Raw genomic sequence first — 18,449 nt, forward strand, 5'->3', positions numbered from 1 at the left:
TTGGGGGTAGATTCCCGTGATTCATCGCTTGCATACAACACCCAGTGCTCATCCTGACAAGTGACCTCCTCAATGCCCATCACCTGTTTTCCCGTCCTCCCCCACCCCTCCCCCCTATCGACCCTCAGTTTGTTCTCTGTATTTAAGAGTCTCTTATGATTTGCGTCCTTCCGTCTTAGTTTGTAACTATTTTTCCCCCTTCCCTTCCCCCCATGGTCTTCTCTTAAGTTTCTCAAGTTCCACATAGGAACTTTGTTCTCCATTTTTATTCATAAGTTCTTCCTGGCCACCTTGCCTTGAAACTTCGGTCAACTTAGACATGTCATTTTCCATTCCCCCTCAGTTGCCGAGTGAATTCTAGCTTTCCTCCATGGCATGCCATGCATTTTCTAGTCCATATTCTTGCTGTCACCTGGAGCATAGCAGTCACCCTGTTCTTTTACCTCTTTATAATTTTCTTTATTAAACCCCTTGTAAACCAGTTAAAATGGCATATGCTTTGCGCAACTAGTGAAATAATGTCAATAAATACTGGAGAAAAAGAAAGGAAAAAGTTTCTAAGTTTTCCATACCTCTTCCCTCTGCATCCCTTCCCCCTACCATATCTAGTGTTAATAATGTGGTGTACATCCATCCAGACCTTTCTCCTGCTCACACAAAAACATCATAAACCCATTTACATGTAGTATTTTTTTTTTTGCTTTTGCAAGAATAGTATCATATTTGTCACACTGATCTGTGACTTATTGTAAAGTCAAGAGACAGATTTAGCTTGTTTAAAAAATAGCTGTCTGACAAGCCATTGTGTGGCTGTATTGCAGCGTATGACATCATGTGCCGTGGTTGGATATTCAGGGACTGGGTGGGATATTTTCGGCTTGACTCTCCACTTGCCTGGTCCACGTTTCCTGCCTGGCTCCAGGCTCCGGCGCTGTCTGGCCTTCATCTCCAACCCCTTTGGCCTTGGGCTCCTACGTGGTGTCAGTTCCTGCGACACAACTAGGAGATTGGATGGCGGGTGAACAACCGGGTATCTCGGCCTCCTGATTCCTTCCTGCTGGGTCACTGAGGAGTGGCTGCATGCCACTTTGGAAGGTCACAGCTCCTGTCAGGCAGAGCCGTCCATAAAGCTGCCCTCTTCAGCCGGGTCATTACTGCCTCCCCTTGTCCACTTCAGGCCTGGGGATGGCGTGGCTCCCTGCTGTTGGTTGGCCCTGGGGATGCTGTACATCCATTTAATTTCCCAAACCCTGCCCACACTTTGTTAAACTCTCTAATAATCTAGTTTGGATATTCTGTCTCTTTCCTGGAACCCTGAACGGTATAGGTTGTTTCTTGTATTTTTCTCTGGCCACTTGCTGTGACTCTCTAACCAGCTCCTTTATCTCCAGCATGGTTATTCTGTCAGCTTCATTTTCTTTTCTGCTCTGAGATTGTATTTCATTTGTTTTCCCAAAATCCTTCTTGAGCTCCGGGATCCACAGAATAAAGGTCAAACTCTTTCACTGACCATCTCTTGCATCCCCCATTCTAGGATCCTAGGCATCAGGGACCCTGCCCAACACCACGCTGTCCCATAGAAGTACATTTCTTGCCCTGATAATACTGGCTCTCCAAGCAACTGGTTATGTGATGTCGGGCCATGAGCCAGCCTCCCCATAAGCTTTCATGTCTTCATCAATTCAATGAGGAGAATAACAACATGTAATTCTTAGCATTTCTCTGTGGATACATTGAACTCTTTGAAGAGTTTGTAGTGCATAAGAAGGTTTCAGTAAATGCTTGTTATGAATTATTGTCCCCCTCCCCCCAACTCTGATCAGAATTACCTTTGGCCATACCTGTGTGTCCAGACCTGTGGTTTTTCCCAAGATCTACTTTGATAGGGCCTCTGTGGACCCTTCTTTGATTTCTACCGGAAACAGGATTTTTCTCCCTTTCTCTTTCTCTCTCTCTCTCTTAATTGATAGACTTTTTAGAGTGCTTTGAGGTTTACAGAAAAATTGAGCAGAAAGCACAGAGCACTCTCATAAACTCCCTTCATTCCCCACCCACCACCCCACCCCATTGTTTCCCTTTATTATCATTCTGACTGGTGTGGTACATTTGTTACAAATGATGAACCAGTATTGATCTGTTATTAGTAAAAGTCCTTAATTGTACATTAAGGTTTACTCTTGTGCAGTTCTGTGGTTTTGACAAATGCATCCTGTCACGTATCTACAATTAAAGTACCTTACGGCATAGTTTCACTGCCCTGAAAATCTCCAGGGCTCCATCCCTTCACCTGTTCACCAGCACACACCCCCATCCCCCTCACTTACCACCTCCTCAAACCACTGGCAACCACTGATCATTTTACCATCGATAGTTTTACCCTTTCTCTACTTCATCTTGCTATTTGTGTTCACACCTTACTTTTCCTACATGCTCCTAACATACAACTTCACAGGTGGCACACACAAATGTGTGTTTCAGGAATGAATTATTAGGCCCATTGAATCGAGGCCTGGGTTGAAATTTCATGCACTCCTTCCTGATGAAGTAGGCATTTGGCTTTTGCACAGGCTGTTGAGCTGAAGCGGCAAGGGATCTTGTTTGAATGAAGCTGGATCCCGGGGTTCTAGCCTGCATATGCGCAGAGCACTTTCACCCAAAGCACCTGGATTTGAGTCCTAATAAGTAACAGTGCACAACAAAAACAAAAACATAATAAAACACAAAACTGTCACATAAATCCAGACCCAAGATAGCCACGAATTAATTCTTTTTCTTTTTTTTTTAATGTTTATTTATTTTTGAGACAGAGAGAGACAGAGCATGAATGGGGGAGGGTCAGAGAGAGGGAGACACAGAATCTGAAACGGGCTCCAGGCTCTGAGGTGTCAGCACAGAGCCGGACGCGGGGCTCGAACCCACAGACCGCGAGATCATGACCTGAGCCGAAGTCGGCCGCTTAACCGACTGAGCCACCCAGGCACCCCACGAATTAATTCTTTAAAGCGCTGGCTTTTCTTTAGTCTATATTCTACTTTACATTCTGGTCCTGAGCTACACATTTTATATACTGCTATTACTACTACTACTACTAAATAATTTATGTATAATAAATAATACCTGCATTACATTTCTATGGTGATTTGGTGTTGCCTTTGTGTATCCGTAGAATAAGCGCAGTCCAATGGCGGTGGTAGCACAGTGGTAGCGGCAGCTGTAGTGGCAATGTTTGCGATGCCTACCACGTAGGGAGTGTTTTCTAAGTGTCGACCCTGCCTGATAGTTAATTCTCACACTAGCGCTATGAGGTAGACGTTATTGTACTCGATATCTGTTGAAATATATCTGTACTTTACAGATCCATCAGCAGGCCTTTGTAGAGAGCTAAGGCTACGGAAGCTGAGATTAGTTGAGTTCCACTCATCTAGGGAAGTTGAGGCCCAGACATAGATCAAGTCACCTGCCTAAAACCAGTACTTAGTAGCAGAGATGCCAATGCAGGTCTGGCTTGCACACCCCCTTGGTCTTTCCCTCAACTCTGAATGGCTCTGCACACTGCTGGCAGGGCTGGTCGCCATCCAAGACAGTCACCTTTCCATATTTCCCTCCCAGAGTCCAGCTAAATATGTGCCAACTTCTTCTTTTATCCAGGCCCTGGCTCTTCATGCTTTCTGATATGGCAGGTGTATCCTCACACTAGATCTACCCGACTCTGCCTCTTTCTCTCATTCCCCATTACCTTCCGACACAGTGATTCTTTGTGATCCCTGGTAATCTCCTTCCTCTGCTGTGCTGCCCAGAATCTCAGAGATCCCTGTGACTCTGCTTGGAGCCCTGCTCTTGCTTCTGACAAGCCCATTTTGGCCCATGGTAGTCTAGGTCTCGAGGGGTGGTATCCCTGCTGCTACATTTGATCGTTTTAAGTCATTCTGTCAGAGGGCATTCTGACATTGTATCCCCCAGTAAGACATTTTGTCCCCTTTCTAATTATTGTTCTAACCTGTTTGAATAGTTCAAGGAAGATGTCTCAGTGTACTGCTGTTCTGAATTGGACACCTGCCCGATACTTGGTAACTTCATTTTAACAAAGGTATCAGATCTGAGCTCATCCTTTAGAATCCTTTCGAAGGCAGCAGAACATAGCCAAAGTGTAGTGATGTTTTTATAGTATTCATTCCTAGGTTCGCCGTCTATTTTTGGTAGGTGATACTAGCTTAGAATTTATAGGAGTAAGGCAGCGTTTACTTTTAGAACACATTGATGTAAGGCTAATATTAAGTAAATGACAGCACAGTTTCTAGCAGGTTATGTCAAACGTCTGAAAATGGTACATGAGCGTCTGAGGTTTGGGCTTCATAGGCCCCGCTGACCTTCCTCCTTGCGAATGAAATGGACTTGTGGCTCCTCCTGTCCACCTCCCCTCCCCTGCTCTCATTTCTAACCTGGTTATCCACTTGTGCTCACATGTGTCTGGAATGCTGCTGCAGATGGAAAGACTGTTATCAGGGGGCTAGGATTAAGATACCATCCACAGTTCACCTCCCTCTCCATTCTCACCCAGGGCAGGCTACATAACTTGTCTGGCCCTTTGATAATCACATCTTTAAGACGGTTAACATGGTCTGGGGAGGGAAGAATGCACATAGCTGGCTTTGAAGTTCTTAGTTCCCAAGACCGAGTGGCCACCCTACCCTGGGTTAATACTCTCCGTGGCTACTGTTTCTTCTGTGTTCCTGCCTTTCCTTGCCTTGGGTTCTGCCCCTCCAGGGCCAAACTGAACATAATAAAGAAAGTGAAAATGGGGCTTCCCATTTGTTATGAATTCTGCTTAGTGGGCTCAGTTTTGAAGGGAATGCCCCAGATTAACCTCCGTCTAGCACACCTGGGCATGCATTTGGGTGAGGAGAGAAAGAACGTGAGACTCGTCTGTAGCACTCTAGAGGTTTGGAGCAGCCGACACCGTGAAACTATGCTCAGTTGCAATACAGACTCAGAATCATGAAACTGTGTCGCTCTTTGGTATGTCTGTTTTCTCCTGGACCTTTCTCTTTCTCTCTGTCTCAATGGTATGTTTGTCACTGAGGATCCAGGAAACAGATCCATACATTGAGCAGGGAGAGTGGGTTTGGGGGCAGGTTTAAGATCTTGCCGTAAGAGCAAGTGGTTTGTTATATCCTCATGGAGGCTTATTTTCAGAGGAAGAATGACCTGGAGGGGCCATGAGAACTTGCCCTCTGGGCAGGGGGAGAAGTTTAAAAGGAGAAGTCTTGGCTGAGCTTGGCTGCTGGCGGCAGGAGCCGAGAACAGTTGCTGAGGGTTGACTGGAGACTGGCGTCTCTGGCATTCCCTTTATGGCAAGATCTGTTATATTTTGATTAATAAAATGCTAGCTCACTTCTTCCTGAGTATTTGTGAGTGGGCAGTTTTACAGTAGCCAGTTCTAATAAAGATAGTAGCTCACATGTATTAAGCATTTAAGAGTTCAGCCCTGTACATATAGTGTCCCCATAATCCTAGCTAGCACCCTGAGAGAAAGGTATCATTGTCCCCTTTGAGGTGACTGAAGCCCAGAGAAGTGAAGTCATTTGTCCAGGCCTCTGTGTGTCTCACCCAATCCTGCAGAACCAAGATGGGAACTCTGGTCTCCTGGAGCCTATTCGGTATGCTTTCCTGAATACTATATTGTGTCAACTGGACTACCTTAGAATGCCCTTTCTTTCTTTAAATGATGCCGCTTTGGGGAAGAAAAACAAGTTTTCATCCATGTAGTCTACCCATCCTCATGTATTCTTACGAGTAGGAATGTTTCTAGGGAGTTAAATCTAATTACCCAGATGGGAATTTATTTTGAATAACCATCTGCGCCTTCCTCTGGACTTTAAAAGGATCTTGAGTCCCCACTGAGGGTCAGAGTCTGTGCTTTGTGATTTGTACACAGGTAACACAGTATTTGATTTTGGAAGACAGTCTTCATTTTATATCCTCCTTTTCTGTTCTTGGGATTATAGTTTTTATTCTGAGCTGCTGGAATGTCGGCAGAGTATAGAACAGATGTGTCTTAAGTACTGTTCTCAGGCTGACTTATTCATGGGGAAGAAGTCCACAGAGGGCTCTGGTTTCTCTGGGAGGCATATTCTCATTACCTCAGACAGACAGAGGTAGTGATTTAAGTTCTTTTAACTTGAAGATTAGCCGAGAAAAACTAAAATGGGAACCCACATCTCCAGTAGCCTTGAGTTCAAGATTCTGTTCTTTCATTCTGTTCTAGTTTGAATCCATCCATCCATCCATTCTTTTTTTTTTTTTTTTAAGTTTATTTATTTTGAGAGAGAGCGCACACAGGGGAGGGGCAGAGAGAGAGGGAGAGAGAGAATCCCAGGCAGACTCCATGCTGCCAGTGCAGAGCCCGTCACAGGGCTAAAACTCACAAACTGTGAGATCATAACCAGAGCTGAAATCAAGAGTGGATGCTTAACCAACTGAGCCACCCAGGCTCCCCTGAGTCCAGCCATTCTCAACAACACCCCTTGTTACAGACTTTATTTTCTCCTCTCTCTCTCTCCTTCCTCCTTCCTCCTTCCTCCATCCTTCTCTCCCTCTTTCTCCTCCCTCCCTTTTTCTGACAAACTGCAAATTTTTTATGTTTGATTATTTATTTATTTATTTATTTATTTATTTATTTTTTAACGTTTATTTATTTTTGAGACACAGAGAGACAGAGCATGAACGGGGGAGGGTCAGAGAGAGGGAGACACAGAATCTGAAACAGGCTCCAGGCTCTGAGTGGTCAGCACAGAGCCCGACGCGGGGCTCGAACTCACGGACCGCGAGATCATGACCCGAGCCGAAGTCAGCCGCTTAACTGACTGAGCCACCCAGGCGCCCCTATGGTTGATTTTTTAAATCATTATCATACATTAGCAAAGGAAAAAACATTGGTCTTTGTTAAACTTGAAGGGCTGGTGCTACCCTGGATTGTATTTGAGACTCCTTTATAATAAGCTGCTGTAATAATAAAATGTAACAAATTACACACTCAGGCTGTAATGGGCAGGTTTAATGCACTACTTTTATAAGTAGTGGCTTAAAAGTTCTTCGATTCCTGAAGTTACCTGCCACAGAGATCTGGTCAGATGTTTTAGCACTGGAACAGTCAGACTCAGTATCAAACAATGAGGAGAGCTCTGTCAGAATGAGCCACTTGTCATAAGGTTTCAGAATAAGTGGTTCAGTGGCCTTAGGTAGAAATCTGTCCAGTGTCCAGAGGTAGGAGACCTGGATTTGCTTCTGACAGGAACTAATCAACTCTGTCATTTGGAGAAAGTCACTTGCCTTTATGTGTATCTCCCCATTTGGAAAATGGGAACAATCCCTTTCCAATATACTTCTTAAGACTTTTAAAAATATTTTATTTTATTTATTTATTTTTTAATGTTTATTTACTTTTGAGAGAGAGAGAGAGAGAGAGAGAGAGAGCAGGGGAGGGGCGGAGAGAGAAGGAGACCGAATATGAAACAGGCTCCAGGCTCTGAACTGTCAGCACAAAGCCCGACATGGGGCTCGAAGTCACAAACCATGAGATCATGACTGGAGCTGAAGTCGGATGCTTAATGGGCTGAGCTACCCAGGTGCCTCTAGACTTCTAAAAATACTTAAAAATGCTGTAAATAATATGAGCAGAATCAATATAGCTAATATTTAGTAGAAGTGTTTACTGTGTGTTGGCTATCTGATACGTGTATATGCACTCACAGACACATACTCCCCCCCCCCCGACCCCCCCCCCCCCATTTATTCCTGGCAGCTGTGCTGTGAGGTGAGCTAGGTATTATTATCCACTCTGAGCTAATAAAAACTAAAGTTCTGAGGGGTTAGGTCCTAACTCAAGATCACACACCTCATTAACTGGTCTACCTGATTCTCCTAGCGATAGGAGAAGCCAGCCAGACCCAGCCTGGCCTGCTGTTATGCCTTGCACCCCACTGGCCTTCAAGAGCTCACCATACCCAGCCCTTGGCAGCTGGGCAGGGCCCAAGGCAGTCAGAGTCCTCGGTTATTTTAGGCTCTGAATAGTTTTGTTTTGGGTTCCATATACCCTCCAGATTATCCCAGTGTGCTCTCAAAATACCATCATTCTTTGTATGTATCATTACATGAGAAACGTTGGTGGATATCCAGACTAGACCGTTTTACCTCTTCTGGCGTCACCTCATGGATGCTTGACATCATCACCCTCTGGGAACAGAAAATGAAGAGTCCCACAGGACCACATTGACCAGTCCTAACATCGTCGAGGGTGACTTTTAATCACAGATGTCAGATTTGTTTGTCTTGTTGGTTTTCAGGCCTAGCTTGTGTTAATCTGTAGAGCTGGGTTGTGAGCTCACAGACAAGCATGCTTTGTATCCAGTGAGGTTTGGTTTTCTATGACCTGGGGATGGTCAGTAGTGATGCCGTTTTCAATAACAAACCCAGGACTTGCCTTTCAGATTTTCCTGCGTCTGATGACACTTTGCCTAAGCTACCCTTTGTGGCAGATCCCACATGCATGGCAAGAGTTAAATGAATGAAGTAGTTTTATTTACCACTTTAATAAAAGGTAGGGGACAAGCTGAGGATCCCCAGGGGCAGCATTTGTTTGAGCTCTGTGAATTGAGGTTTAGATATTTCTGCTCTGCATGATGAAAACAAATAATATTGGTACTAAAGCAGTCCATAGAGCAAGAGCCCTGTTAGTCCTATCTCTGAAACCTACACGAGGCCTGTAATTCATCTCTGTGCTCTATTTACTTAGATTCTGGATTATTGAGCCAGAGAAGGTTTATCTAATTAGCATTTGAGGAGTCTCCAGCGATGCCATCTCAATGATGTTAATTCCACTTGGATCACCTCTTACTATCCCCCTGATGTACCATGGGCCTGAGATACCACGCCCCTTTGCTAACATCTGATGCTTGTTGAAGGAAGTAATGATCATGCCCGTTGTTCCCTAGGGTGGATGTTCCGCTAGGCAGGAGGATGGTCATATTTCATAGCTGGGCTCAGTATGGGTGGTAGCTGGCTCCTTTCCAAACAGCAACTTCAATTCTTTGCCAGGAAGATAAAGAACATCAGAAAAGCACTGAGCTGTTAGAGGGAAACCTTGTAGTTACCAAGACTATTTGTTTTAATGTTTATTAATTTTTGATATAGAGAGAGCTGGGGAGGGACAGAGAGAGAGAGAGAGAGAAGAGAATCCCAAGTAGGCTCCACGCTGTCAGCACAGAGCCCGACACGGGTCTTGAACTCAAAAACCGTGAGCTTGTGACCTCAGCCGAAGTCAGACGCTTAACTGACTGAGCCACCCAGGCGTCCCGTTTTTATGAAGCTTCTTCTGCCTTCCCAGACGCACAGAACTGTGCCTGGAACACACAGAACAATGGTTTCTGGTGCTCCTCTCTGACTTGGTGTTGGGCTGGCTGATGGCTGTGTGCGAGCCACTTCTGGAGTTTATAAAGTACAGATCTGGTGGTCTGCAGCAGGCCCTGGGAATATATTTTTCTAATATGCACCCTTGTTTGGGAAGCACAGCTCTGGGACCGCCTCATATAATTTTGCAATTACTGTAAAAATGATAGTCCAGTTTTCTGGTCACATCACATCGTTTTCTGACTCAGATGGCCTTTCCATCATAAAGACATGATATGACCTCCTGTGTCCCACTCTTTACCCATTCATTTTACCAGTATTTAACAGCTGTCTAGGATGGGCTCCAGGAACGAAGGTGAAAAGATCAAAAGATGCATGGTTCCAAGACTATAGTGTCTTTGGTCTGGTTGGGAGACAGTTGAACAGTCAAGCAACTATTGTAGAACAACAAAGTTGTCTGAACTGAATTGCAGGGGGAGCAGGTGGAATTTGCTCGCAAGTCAGGTAATGCATCCTACAGGAGAAACCCTTTGACTGGAGGCTTGACAGAGGAGGGGGTGGTTGTCAGAAACTACATGAATACATACGGGAAAGTGGAGGGAACTTCTTTGTAAAGTCTTAGTGCCCAGAGAGCCTGCTACATGACAAGAACTACATGTCTCTTGGTTTGCCATGGTGTGAAACACGAGGCCATACATGATAGAAATGAGAGTGGGTATATTGGCTAACTGCCAAATCAGGAGGGGCTCGTGGGTCACGTGTGGTAGGAATTTGTATTTGACTTCATTAGCACATTTTTCCCGCCTATGTGGGTATTTTTATAAGTGCCTCATTGATCCATATTTCTTTCAGATCCTCTCCCCTGACAGTCTGTCATGATGAAATTTCTTACTCTCCTGTAATACCTTGGAAGGGGCACTTTGCTATATCCCATGTGCAGCCCTAGCCTCAGTTCTCATTTTCTGGCCCTATTCACACCATTTTTTTTTTTTCCGAAGCTAGAAATAGCGTCTTTGGGGGCTTCCTTCCCCGTACAACGTATGTCCTTTTTGAAAAGCCAGTTACCTGCCTTGCCACCTTCATCTCTGCCGCTTTCCTCCTTGATCCCTAAGCTCCCTGTCTTGACACTGATCTTTTTCAGGCTTTCAAAGAAAACCTATTTCTACTGCAGGGCTTCTGCACATGCTGTTCCCTCAGCCTGCAGTTCTCCATCGTCACCCCATCTAGGTGATCTTCCCTGCAAGAGCCTCTTTCAGCCTCTGTTTAAAACAAGCCCACTCCCCTATGTTTTGTGACACTTAATACAATTTTTATTGTTTTATTTGTTTTGTTGACTTTCTTTTTCCTTTATTGCCAGATATCCCGTTTAGATTTTATAAAAGCAACGGCATGGTGTGACTCAATAATTGCAGCCTCCTAATGTATTTAGTTATTCATATTAGATAACTGCTTGCTGGATGAGTGGATGGATGGATGGTATGTGGATGGATGGCTGAATAATGGATGGATGGATGGATGGATGGATGGATGGATGGATAGATGGATGGATGGATGGATGGGTGGATAGATGGGTAGATAGATGGATGGATGAATAATGGATGGATGGATGGATAGAATTGAAGCCTGTGAGTTGAATTCTTAAAAAATGCCATGTGCCATTCTTCTTTCAAGCTGTAGTCCCACTTTGCCAGGCTCCTGAGATTTCTCTTCTCCCCCTGGAGCCCACTGAAGCTGCATCCACCCCTCATGCCACAGTCTAAGCACCATTCACTCATTTAATGGCATCTGGAATCAGCATTTGTGATTACAAAAGCTGACACTGATTTGTCCCTCTCCTGACATGTATAAAATATATGTTTGTGTTTTTTTAACTAGCTTGAAGTGTATTTGCATTGTTTCTAATTTGATCATTTATCCAAAGTTCATCTAAGTTACAGTTTTTTTTTTTTTTTTTTTTTTTTTTTTTTTTTTTTTTTTACTTTAAATTTATTTTTGGGACAGAGAGAGACAGAGCATGAACGGGGGAGGGGCAGAGAGAGAGGGAGACACAGAATCGGAAACAGGCTCCAGGCTCCGAGCCATCAGCCCAGAGCCTGACGCGGGGCTCGAACTCACGGACCGCGAGATCGTGACCTGGCTGAAGTCGGACGCTTAACCGACTGAGCCACCCAGGCGCCCCTCTAAGTTACAGTTTTTAAAAAGACTTTAATTATAAGAAAAGCATTTTTTTCTCATAATAAAGGCAACAGAACCATTTCAGAAAATGTGAGAGTTTCATGAAGCAAATGAGCATCCTGCACAATTTCTCCACCCTGGATTAAATACTATAGAATACCATAGGTATTTTGTCTTTTTTCCCTTCACTGCTTTTCCTATACATTCCACAACCTTATGTGCGTGTGTGTATACATGTATATGTATCCTGAATTGTAACATGATATGACCCTTATGTCATTATAAAGACTTTTAAAGCCTATTCCATTGTATGCATGATCCTAAGTTCTATTTTTGAGAATCATTGTTGAGTGCCAACAAGGTGCCAGGCACTGAGGTGTATGTTACATACCACTCTAAAATTTACTGCTTAGTGAGCCAGAGAAAATAATAAAAGAGTGTCTTTCCTCAAGCAGCTCTGTTTCTATGTGGCTGTGGCAGGTTGCAGAAGCAAGAGGTGAAACTCTGGAGTTTGAATTAGAGGCAAACATGAAAGACTGGATCCCCAACAAATATACTCAGTTCAAACACTGAGTGCATTGAGCACACAGATGTCTTAAGTAACTGTGTTCCTCCTAGACCTCTAGAATAGTGAATTGGGTTGGAAGGTGTGACTTCTTAATTCCTAGCTGTGAGACTGACTTATGTTTTCCTTCTTTTCTAGAGTGACCGTCTTCTTATCAAGGGTGGCAGAATTGTCAACGATGATCAGTCCTTTTATGCTGACATTTACATGGAAGATGGATTAATAAAGTACGTATATAGAGCCTTATCTTTATCTTTTTGTACTTCTTCTCTTTATTAGAGGCTCAGAAAGAAGCTTCCTTCTTTTTTGCTTACTAGACCTTTGATTCTTTGTGTTTCATTTCTTCTTCTCCTTAAAAAATGAGTCTTTATTTAAAAAAAATTAATGTTTATTTATTTTGAGAAGAGAGAGAGAGAGTGAGGAAAGGAGGGGTAGAGAGAGAGGGAGAGAGAGAATCCCAAACAGGCTCCGTGCTGTCAGTGCAGAGCCTGACATAGGGCTCTATCCCACGAGCTGTGCAATCATGACCTGAGCCGAAATCAAGAGTTAGACACTTAACCGACTGAACCACTCAAGCACCCCTAAAACTGAGTCTTTATTTTAACCCTTTGTTCTGGATGCACATAATCCCTTAAAATGGGAACTGGCTTTAGTTTATTTGAGTTCCATGAATGAAGTGAAAAATCTGAATTCAGTCAACCAAATGATGCTGTAGGCCCCTTTGTGCAAGTGACATTGACAGGCACTCTGTGCATCTTGGAGAAGCAGAAGATGTGACATTGTCCTTAAGTTCAGTGAAAACTGTGCACCAAAATTACAGCCCTCTAAAAATATAAGGCCTTATGTAATTGGTATCAGAGTTCAAGTGAGGATAAGTGATACAGAAGTGCACCAAGAGGAGAAATCCCTTCAGAGGATGGTTTGCAGGGCCGGAGATGCATTTAAACTGAGCCTTGACTTAGGTAGAGCTTAGGTGGCTGGAGCACAGATAGGACATACATCTCAGATAAGATTTTCAAATGGATACTTTAGGGATGTGTACTTACCTTACAGAATGATCCTCTGTCCCCTTTCTCTCTGCCCCTCTGCCACTGGTTCTGTCTCTCTCTCAAAATAAACAAATGAACTTCAGGAATAAAAAAGTGGGGTTTGGTCTACACACCAGCCTTTCCTCATGTAAAGCAAGGTATGCCCCAGACACACAAAAGATAGTGTCTGAGACTGGTGGGTACAGGCCATCCTGTTCGCCACCCCTGGCCTTGTTCGGTTTTATTTTTACATTATTTGGTTGGTTTAAGATTCTGGTTATAGCGGATCTCTTCCTTATCTGTGAAAACTTGGCCGAGGTATGACTTTCTGTGGGTGGGTATTCCTTATGAGAACCCAAATCTAGGCTCGTGTCCTTTCAGTGAGCCTCAACACACCTTGTTGTGCTTTTATCAGTCACAGAACTTCTGGCACTGTTCGGCGCCCTGAAGGGGAAGGACCCCGTCTTGTTCAGCTCTGTATCTGAGCATTTCACCCAGTGCTTAGCATGTAGAGGCTAAAGAGCTACCTTTGATTGAGTATGTAGTATGTGCCATGCACTGTGTGAAATGGTTGACATGCCTTACTTCATTGAGTTTGCCAGCAATACCACAAAGTAAGTACTGTTACTACCTTTTTCTCAGATGAGGAGAAAGAGGAACACAGGGAGTAATTCACTTGCTAATGATTAATATATTCATCAAATACATTGAATGAATGAATGAGTGAATGAATGAATAAACAAATGCATGAATGAAGATATTCTTGTTTAGTTGCCTTACTGACAAAGACACTTTTTCATATTAGAAAGAAGACAGATGGAAATAGTAGGCAGGCTAACCAATGTGAGATAATAATTTCTTTAAAATATAAGTGATTTCATATTTTTCTCTTACTAAAAAAGTTAAAAAAATTTTTTTTCATTTTATTTATTTTAGAAAAGAAAGCATGAGCAGGGGAGGGGCACAGGGAGAGAGAGAGAGAGAGAGAGAGAGAGAGAGAGAGAGAGAGAGAGAATCTTAAGCAGACTCTATGCTCAGCATGGAACCCAGTATGGGGCTTGATCCCATGACCCTGGGATCTTGACCTGAGCCAAAATCAAGAGTTGGTCACTCAATCAACTGAGCCACTTAGGTGCCACTTGCTAAAAAAATATTGTATATAGTTGACTCTCTTTGGAGATAGCAGGTTCCCTGATGTAGAGATTTTCAGAGATGGAAATAAACATATTACTTAATGTTGCTTCCTCATGCCAGAGCTCATGACGGGCATCACTAATTGATCACAGAACTTTTCACAGTTGAACCTTAAATACAGGCTCAGAACCCATCTTCACACAGTGACTCAGGCATCTACTATCGGAGTTGAATATGTAAATCCTCTTTGCCATCTCTGTTAGAATAGCCTAGAAGGCTGCTTGCCAAGAATGTTCTAGAAGGGATGTAACCATCAGAGGTGTGTGTTGGGGGTGGAGCGAAGGGTGGATTAAAGTGTTCTTCATCCAATCCTGAAATTTTATAGATCCTCAAAAACATTCTGAAATCACAGAGCATAAAAGCAGAAGTAATTCCCTATGGTTGTTACATAGCTGTTTGCCTATCTGAGTATTTACGGAGAGAGTGCAAGGTAGTTGTCTAAGGCATGGGACACGTGCTATGTCACGTGCTATGGTGGATATCATTGAGACCCACATCTTCCCCTAGGAACCCCACATTCTTTTAGGGGAACTGAGGGAGATATCTGTATTTATGAAAAAGGCATAACATTACCTGATAATATCAGTAACAAGTATTAAAGTAACAGAGTAGATGAGATTCAGGGAGAGGGCTATGTGGGATTAGTATGGTTATTGACTATAATAGCTGATGCTTATTGACTTCTGTGCCTAGCAGTACGCTATGGGCTTAACACATATTAACACTTAATCTACATGACAAACCTATGGAGGAAGTGTTTTTTTTACATCTCACAAATGAAGGAATCAAGACATGGTGAGGTTAAGCAACTTGGCCAAGGTCATAAAGCTAGTAACTAACAGAGCCAGGATTGTGAACCCAGACAGTCTACATCCAGGGCACATCTACACTCTTAATTATTAGACCTGGCTGGCTGTCAGTAGGGATTTGAGCAAGGTGGGGAGATACAAGCCAAGCCTTCAAGGATTAATGTGACCTTGAGTGACTCAGTGGAGAAAAGGAAGAAGGCATTTCTGATTCAGACATGGTATTACAAGTGCTCAAAACTGGTGGAAACATGAATATATACACACACGGGCTGGACAGCTAACTCTTCATGCCTTTTGTTCTCAATTTGCCTCAGAGGGAAATCGGGGAGGGAGGAAAATGGGAAGACAATGGCCAGTATCTGGACTATAATGGAGTTACAATCAGAGGCTACATTTTTTCCACAGTGTGTTTTGAATTGTGGTGTCTCTGGAATGGCCCGATGGGGATGTGGTGAAGTTGAACTCTTAGAGATGTCAGGAATACTTTATTTTAGTTGCAGAACTTAGATTTTGGCAGGCCAGTGGTGGACTTCTTACTATCCCGAGAGAGTGTCTGTCTTGGCTGGCTATGCACAAAAGGGGAATGTATTTATGCCACTGGTAGTGAGGTACATGTCTCCCCAAGGTAGGATGTGGGTATTAATAACGTCAGGGCTTGAGACTCTTAAGTCTACCTAGAATTAACTGGTCATTTAAAATTTTTTTTAATGTTTATTTATTTTTGAGAGAGAGAGAGAGAGAGAGAGAGAGCACGAGCAGGCAAAGGGTAGAGAGAGAGGGAGACACAGAATCCGAAGCAGGCTTCAGGCTCTGAGCTGTCAGCACAGAGCCCGATGGGGGGGCTCAGACTCATGGACTGTGAGATTGTGACCTGAGCCAAAGTCGGACGCTCAGCCAACTAAAGCACCCAGGTGCCTCTTTTTTTTTTTTTTTTTTTTTTTTTTGTGAACTGGCCATTTAAATCAACAGTGTGAAATCACATGTAAACCAAGCAACACTGGATGGTCCGTAAGATAACATTTTGCCAGGAGTAGGTGTCTTAGTTACTTACCTTGTGTAGGTACTGTGTCTCTGGAGTACTCATCAGCTTCCTTCCCACCTGAGTCCCCCATTCTTCTTCCCGGGGATTCGCTGAAGCTTCATGGGCAAAGGTGTGTCTGTAGAGGTTGTCCTTATCACCTTCCTGGCCTCGAAGCTTCTGCCAAGATCCTGCCCACCAGCTGGGTGTCTGTGTCTTTGGCTTCCTCCTTTCAAACCTGCCCTTGGCTGTGACTGACAGATTAATTATCAGGGGGAAGGGTGGACTTGGGAGTGAAGAATGAGGTGTAAAATGACCCACTCAGATTCTTCTTGTTAGGAGCACGGATGGACTCGCTTCGAGGATAGCTAACTTCACATACATATTCTTTAAATGATTCATGACCTCCTTCAGTCTCTCCTAATGGTTCCTTATTTGTTTTTCCAAATGTTACTCTTCATCCTTCACGAAAATAAAGAACACAATGAAAGGGGTACAAAAACACCTCTATTTAAAAGAAATATATTTATGGGGTGCATGGGTGATTCGGTTGGACATCTGACTTCAGCTCAGCTCATGATCTCGCTGTTTGTGGGTTCGAGCCCTGCATCAGGCTCTGTGCTGACAGCTCAGAGCCTGGAGCCTGCTTCAGATTCTGCGTCTCCCTCTCTCTATGCCCCTCCCCCGCTCACACACTGTTTCTCACTCAAAAATAAATAAGTAAACATTAAGAAAATTAAAAAAAATAATAATAAAATGTTTATTTCACATTCTATATTGCAGACCCTGCCAAGTGCTGGGGTTGCAGTACAAGCCAAGAAGCATGTCTCCACCAAAAAGCAGATCAGCTTGTTTTGAGTCTGTAAAAGTTGTTTTCTGAGTGTATGCCTGTCTTGCTTGGTTTCTAGATTGTGAGGCTCGTGAATCACTTGCAAAGATCACTCTGATAAATATAAGTTACAGTGTCTCAAATCCTCTCAGTACTGTGTTTGTCTTCAGAGTTGCTTCTTTGAAATCGTCAGTTGCTTTACTGTCTCACCAGGCAAATTGGAGACAATCTGATTGTCCCTGGAGGAGTGAAGACCATCGAGGCCAATGGGAAGATGGTGATCCCGGGAGGCATCGATGTCCACACTCACTTCCAGATGCCATACAAAGGAATGACCACAGTGGATGATTTCTTCCAAGGGACAAAGGCTGCCTTAGCGGGGGGCACCACCATGATCAGTAAGCCGCCCAATCCTCCACACTCCTGGTCCCGACGAGTGACTGTTTAACTAACGTGTTAACCCTTGTTGCTCTCTGGCCATAGCTCGTACACATCTGTCAATTCAGAGCATTGGCCATCTGCCTGATGGGACCCGAGGAAAGCAGATGGTAGTGAGGATGCTGGCAGGTCACTGAAATTGGATAGAGGAGATTCATGAGGCTCCTGGCCATGAAGGCAGCTGTCCTCTCTTGTCTGCCTCAGAGCAGGGTGTGGGTGTGCAGTGGGTGGGGAATCAGCACTTCTCTCTGGGCCAGACACTGGGAAAAGTCTGAGGGGCAAAAGTGCAGAGATGGGCAAAATGTTATTTCAGAACTTCCCACTTGGGCTTGAGGCAGGAGGGGGCAGAGAGCACAGGCAGAGCAGTGTGAACAGGGCTAAGCATCCCAGAGAGGGAAAGATAATGGAGACCTGTGGTTCTGGAGAAATCAGGAGGTTCATTGCCATTTACTGTTATCTGGTCTGCACTGGGTTTTGACCAATTCGTATCTTAAGATTAGGCAAGCTGTGGGGGTGGTTTCCTTTGTTTTTTGTTTCTGTTTTGTCTTTTTTTTTTTTTTTTTCTGGGAACAGTTGCAATTCCAGAGAAACCTAGGATGTTGCATGCCATTGCATGACTGAACACATAGCATTCCAGGGCAGTCCTTCTTGTCCCAAAGGAATCCCAGGGAAGTGGGTCCCATCCTAGGCTCGGCCCTAAACTTGGTCAGCAAGAGCACTGTTTATTTTAACACCATATACATCCATCCAAGAACACAGAACAGCCTGAGCTGTAGAGTTTATTCATTGTCTTTTGCCTCCTTTTGATGGGAGCACCAGCCGGGTGAGCTTCAGCTAGTTGGGTGTGGAAGCCCAGGAAAACTGCCTCAAGGCCATAAAAGGTGCAATTCAGGGAGACCAAAGCTTTTCTCCAGCTGAAGGGAGGAAGCCAGCTGCCTTCCCTGCAGCCGCCTGCCCATAGAGGCCCCGGTGCACACCTCAGTAATGC

At 44.0% G+C, this 18,449-nt stretch overlaps 1 protein-coding gene across 3 annotated transcripts in view; it reads left to right on the forward strand.

The window, feature by feature from the left end:
* DPYSL3 (dihydropyrimidinase like 3) overlaps positions 1 to 18,449 on the forward strand; it is a 114,837-nt gene that overhangs the window by 68,658 nt on the left and 27,730 nt on the right. For all 3 annotated transcript variants that reach the window (XM_058732566.1, XM_058732567.1, XM_058732568.1), the window contains exons 2-3: positions 12,284 to 12,372; positions 17,237 to 17,421. In XM_058732566.1, coding sequence (XP_058588549.1) covers positions 12,284 to 12,372; positions 17,237 to 17,421 — 274 coding nt within the window. The remainder of the gene's footprint in view (positions 1 to 12,283; positions 12,373 to 17,236; positions 17,422 to 18,449) is intronic.

This window comes from Neofelis nebulosa, chromosome 1 (genome assembly GCF_028018385.1).
Source record: "Neofelis nebulosa isolate mNeoNeb1 chromosome 1, mNeoNeb1.pri, whole genome shotgun sequence".
Lineage (NCBI taxonomy): Eukaryota > Metazoa > Chordata > Mammalia > Carnivora > Felidae > Neofelis > Neofelis nebulosa.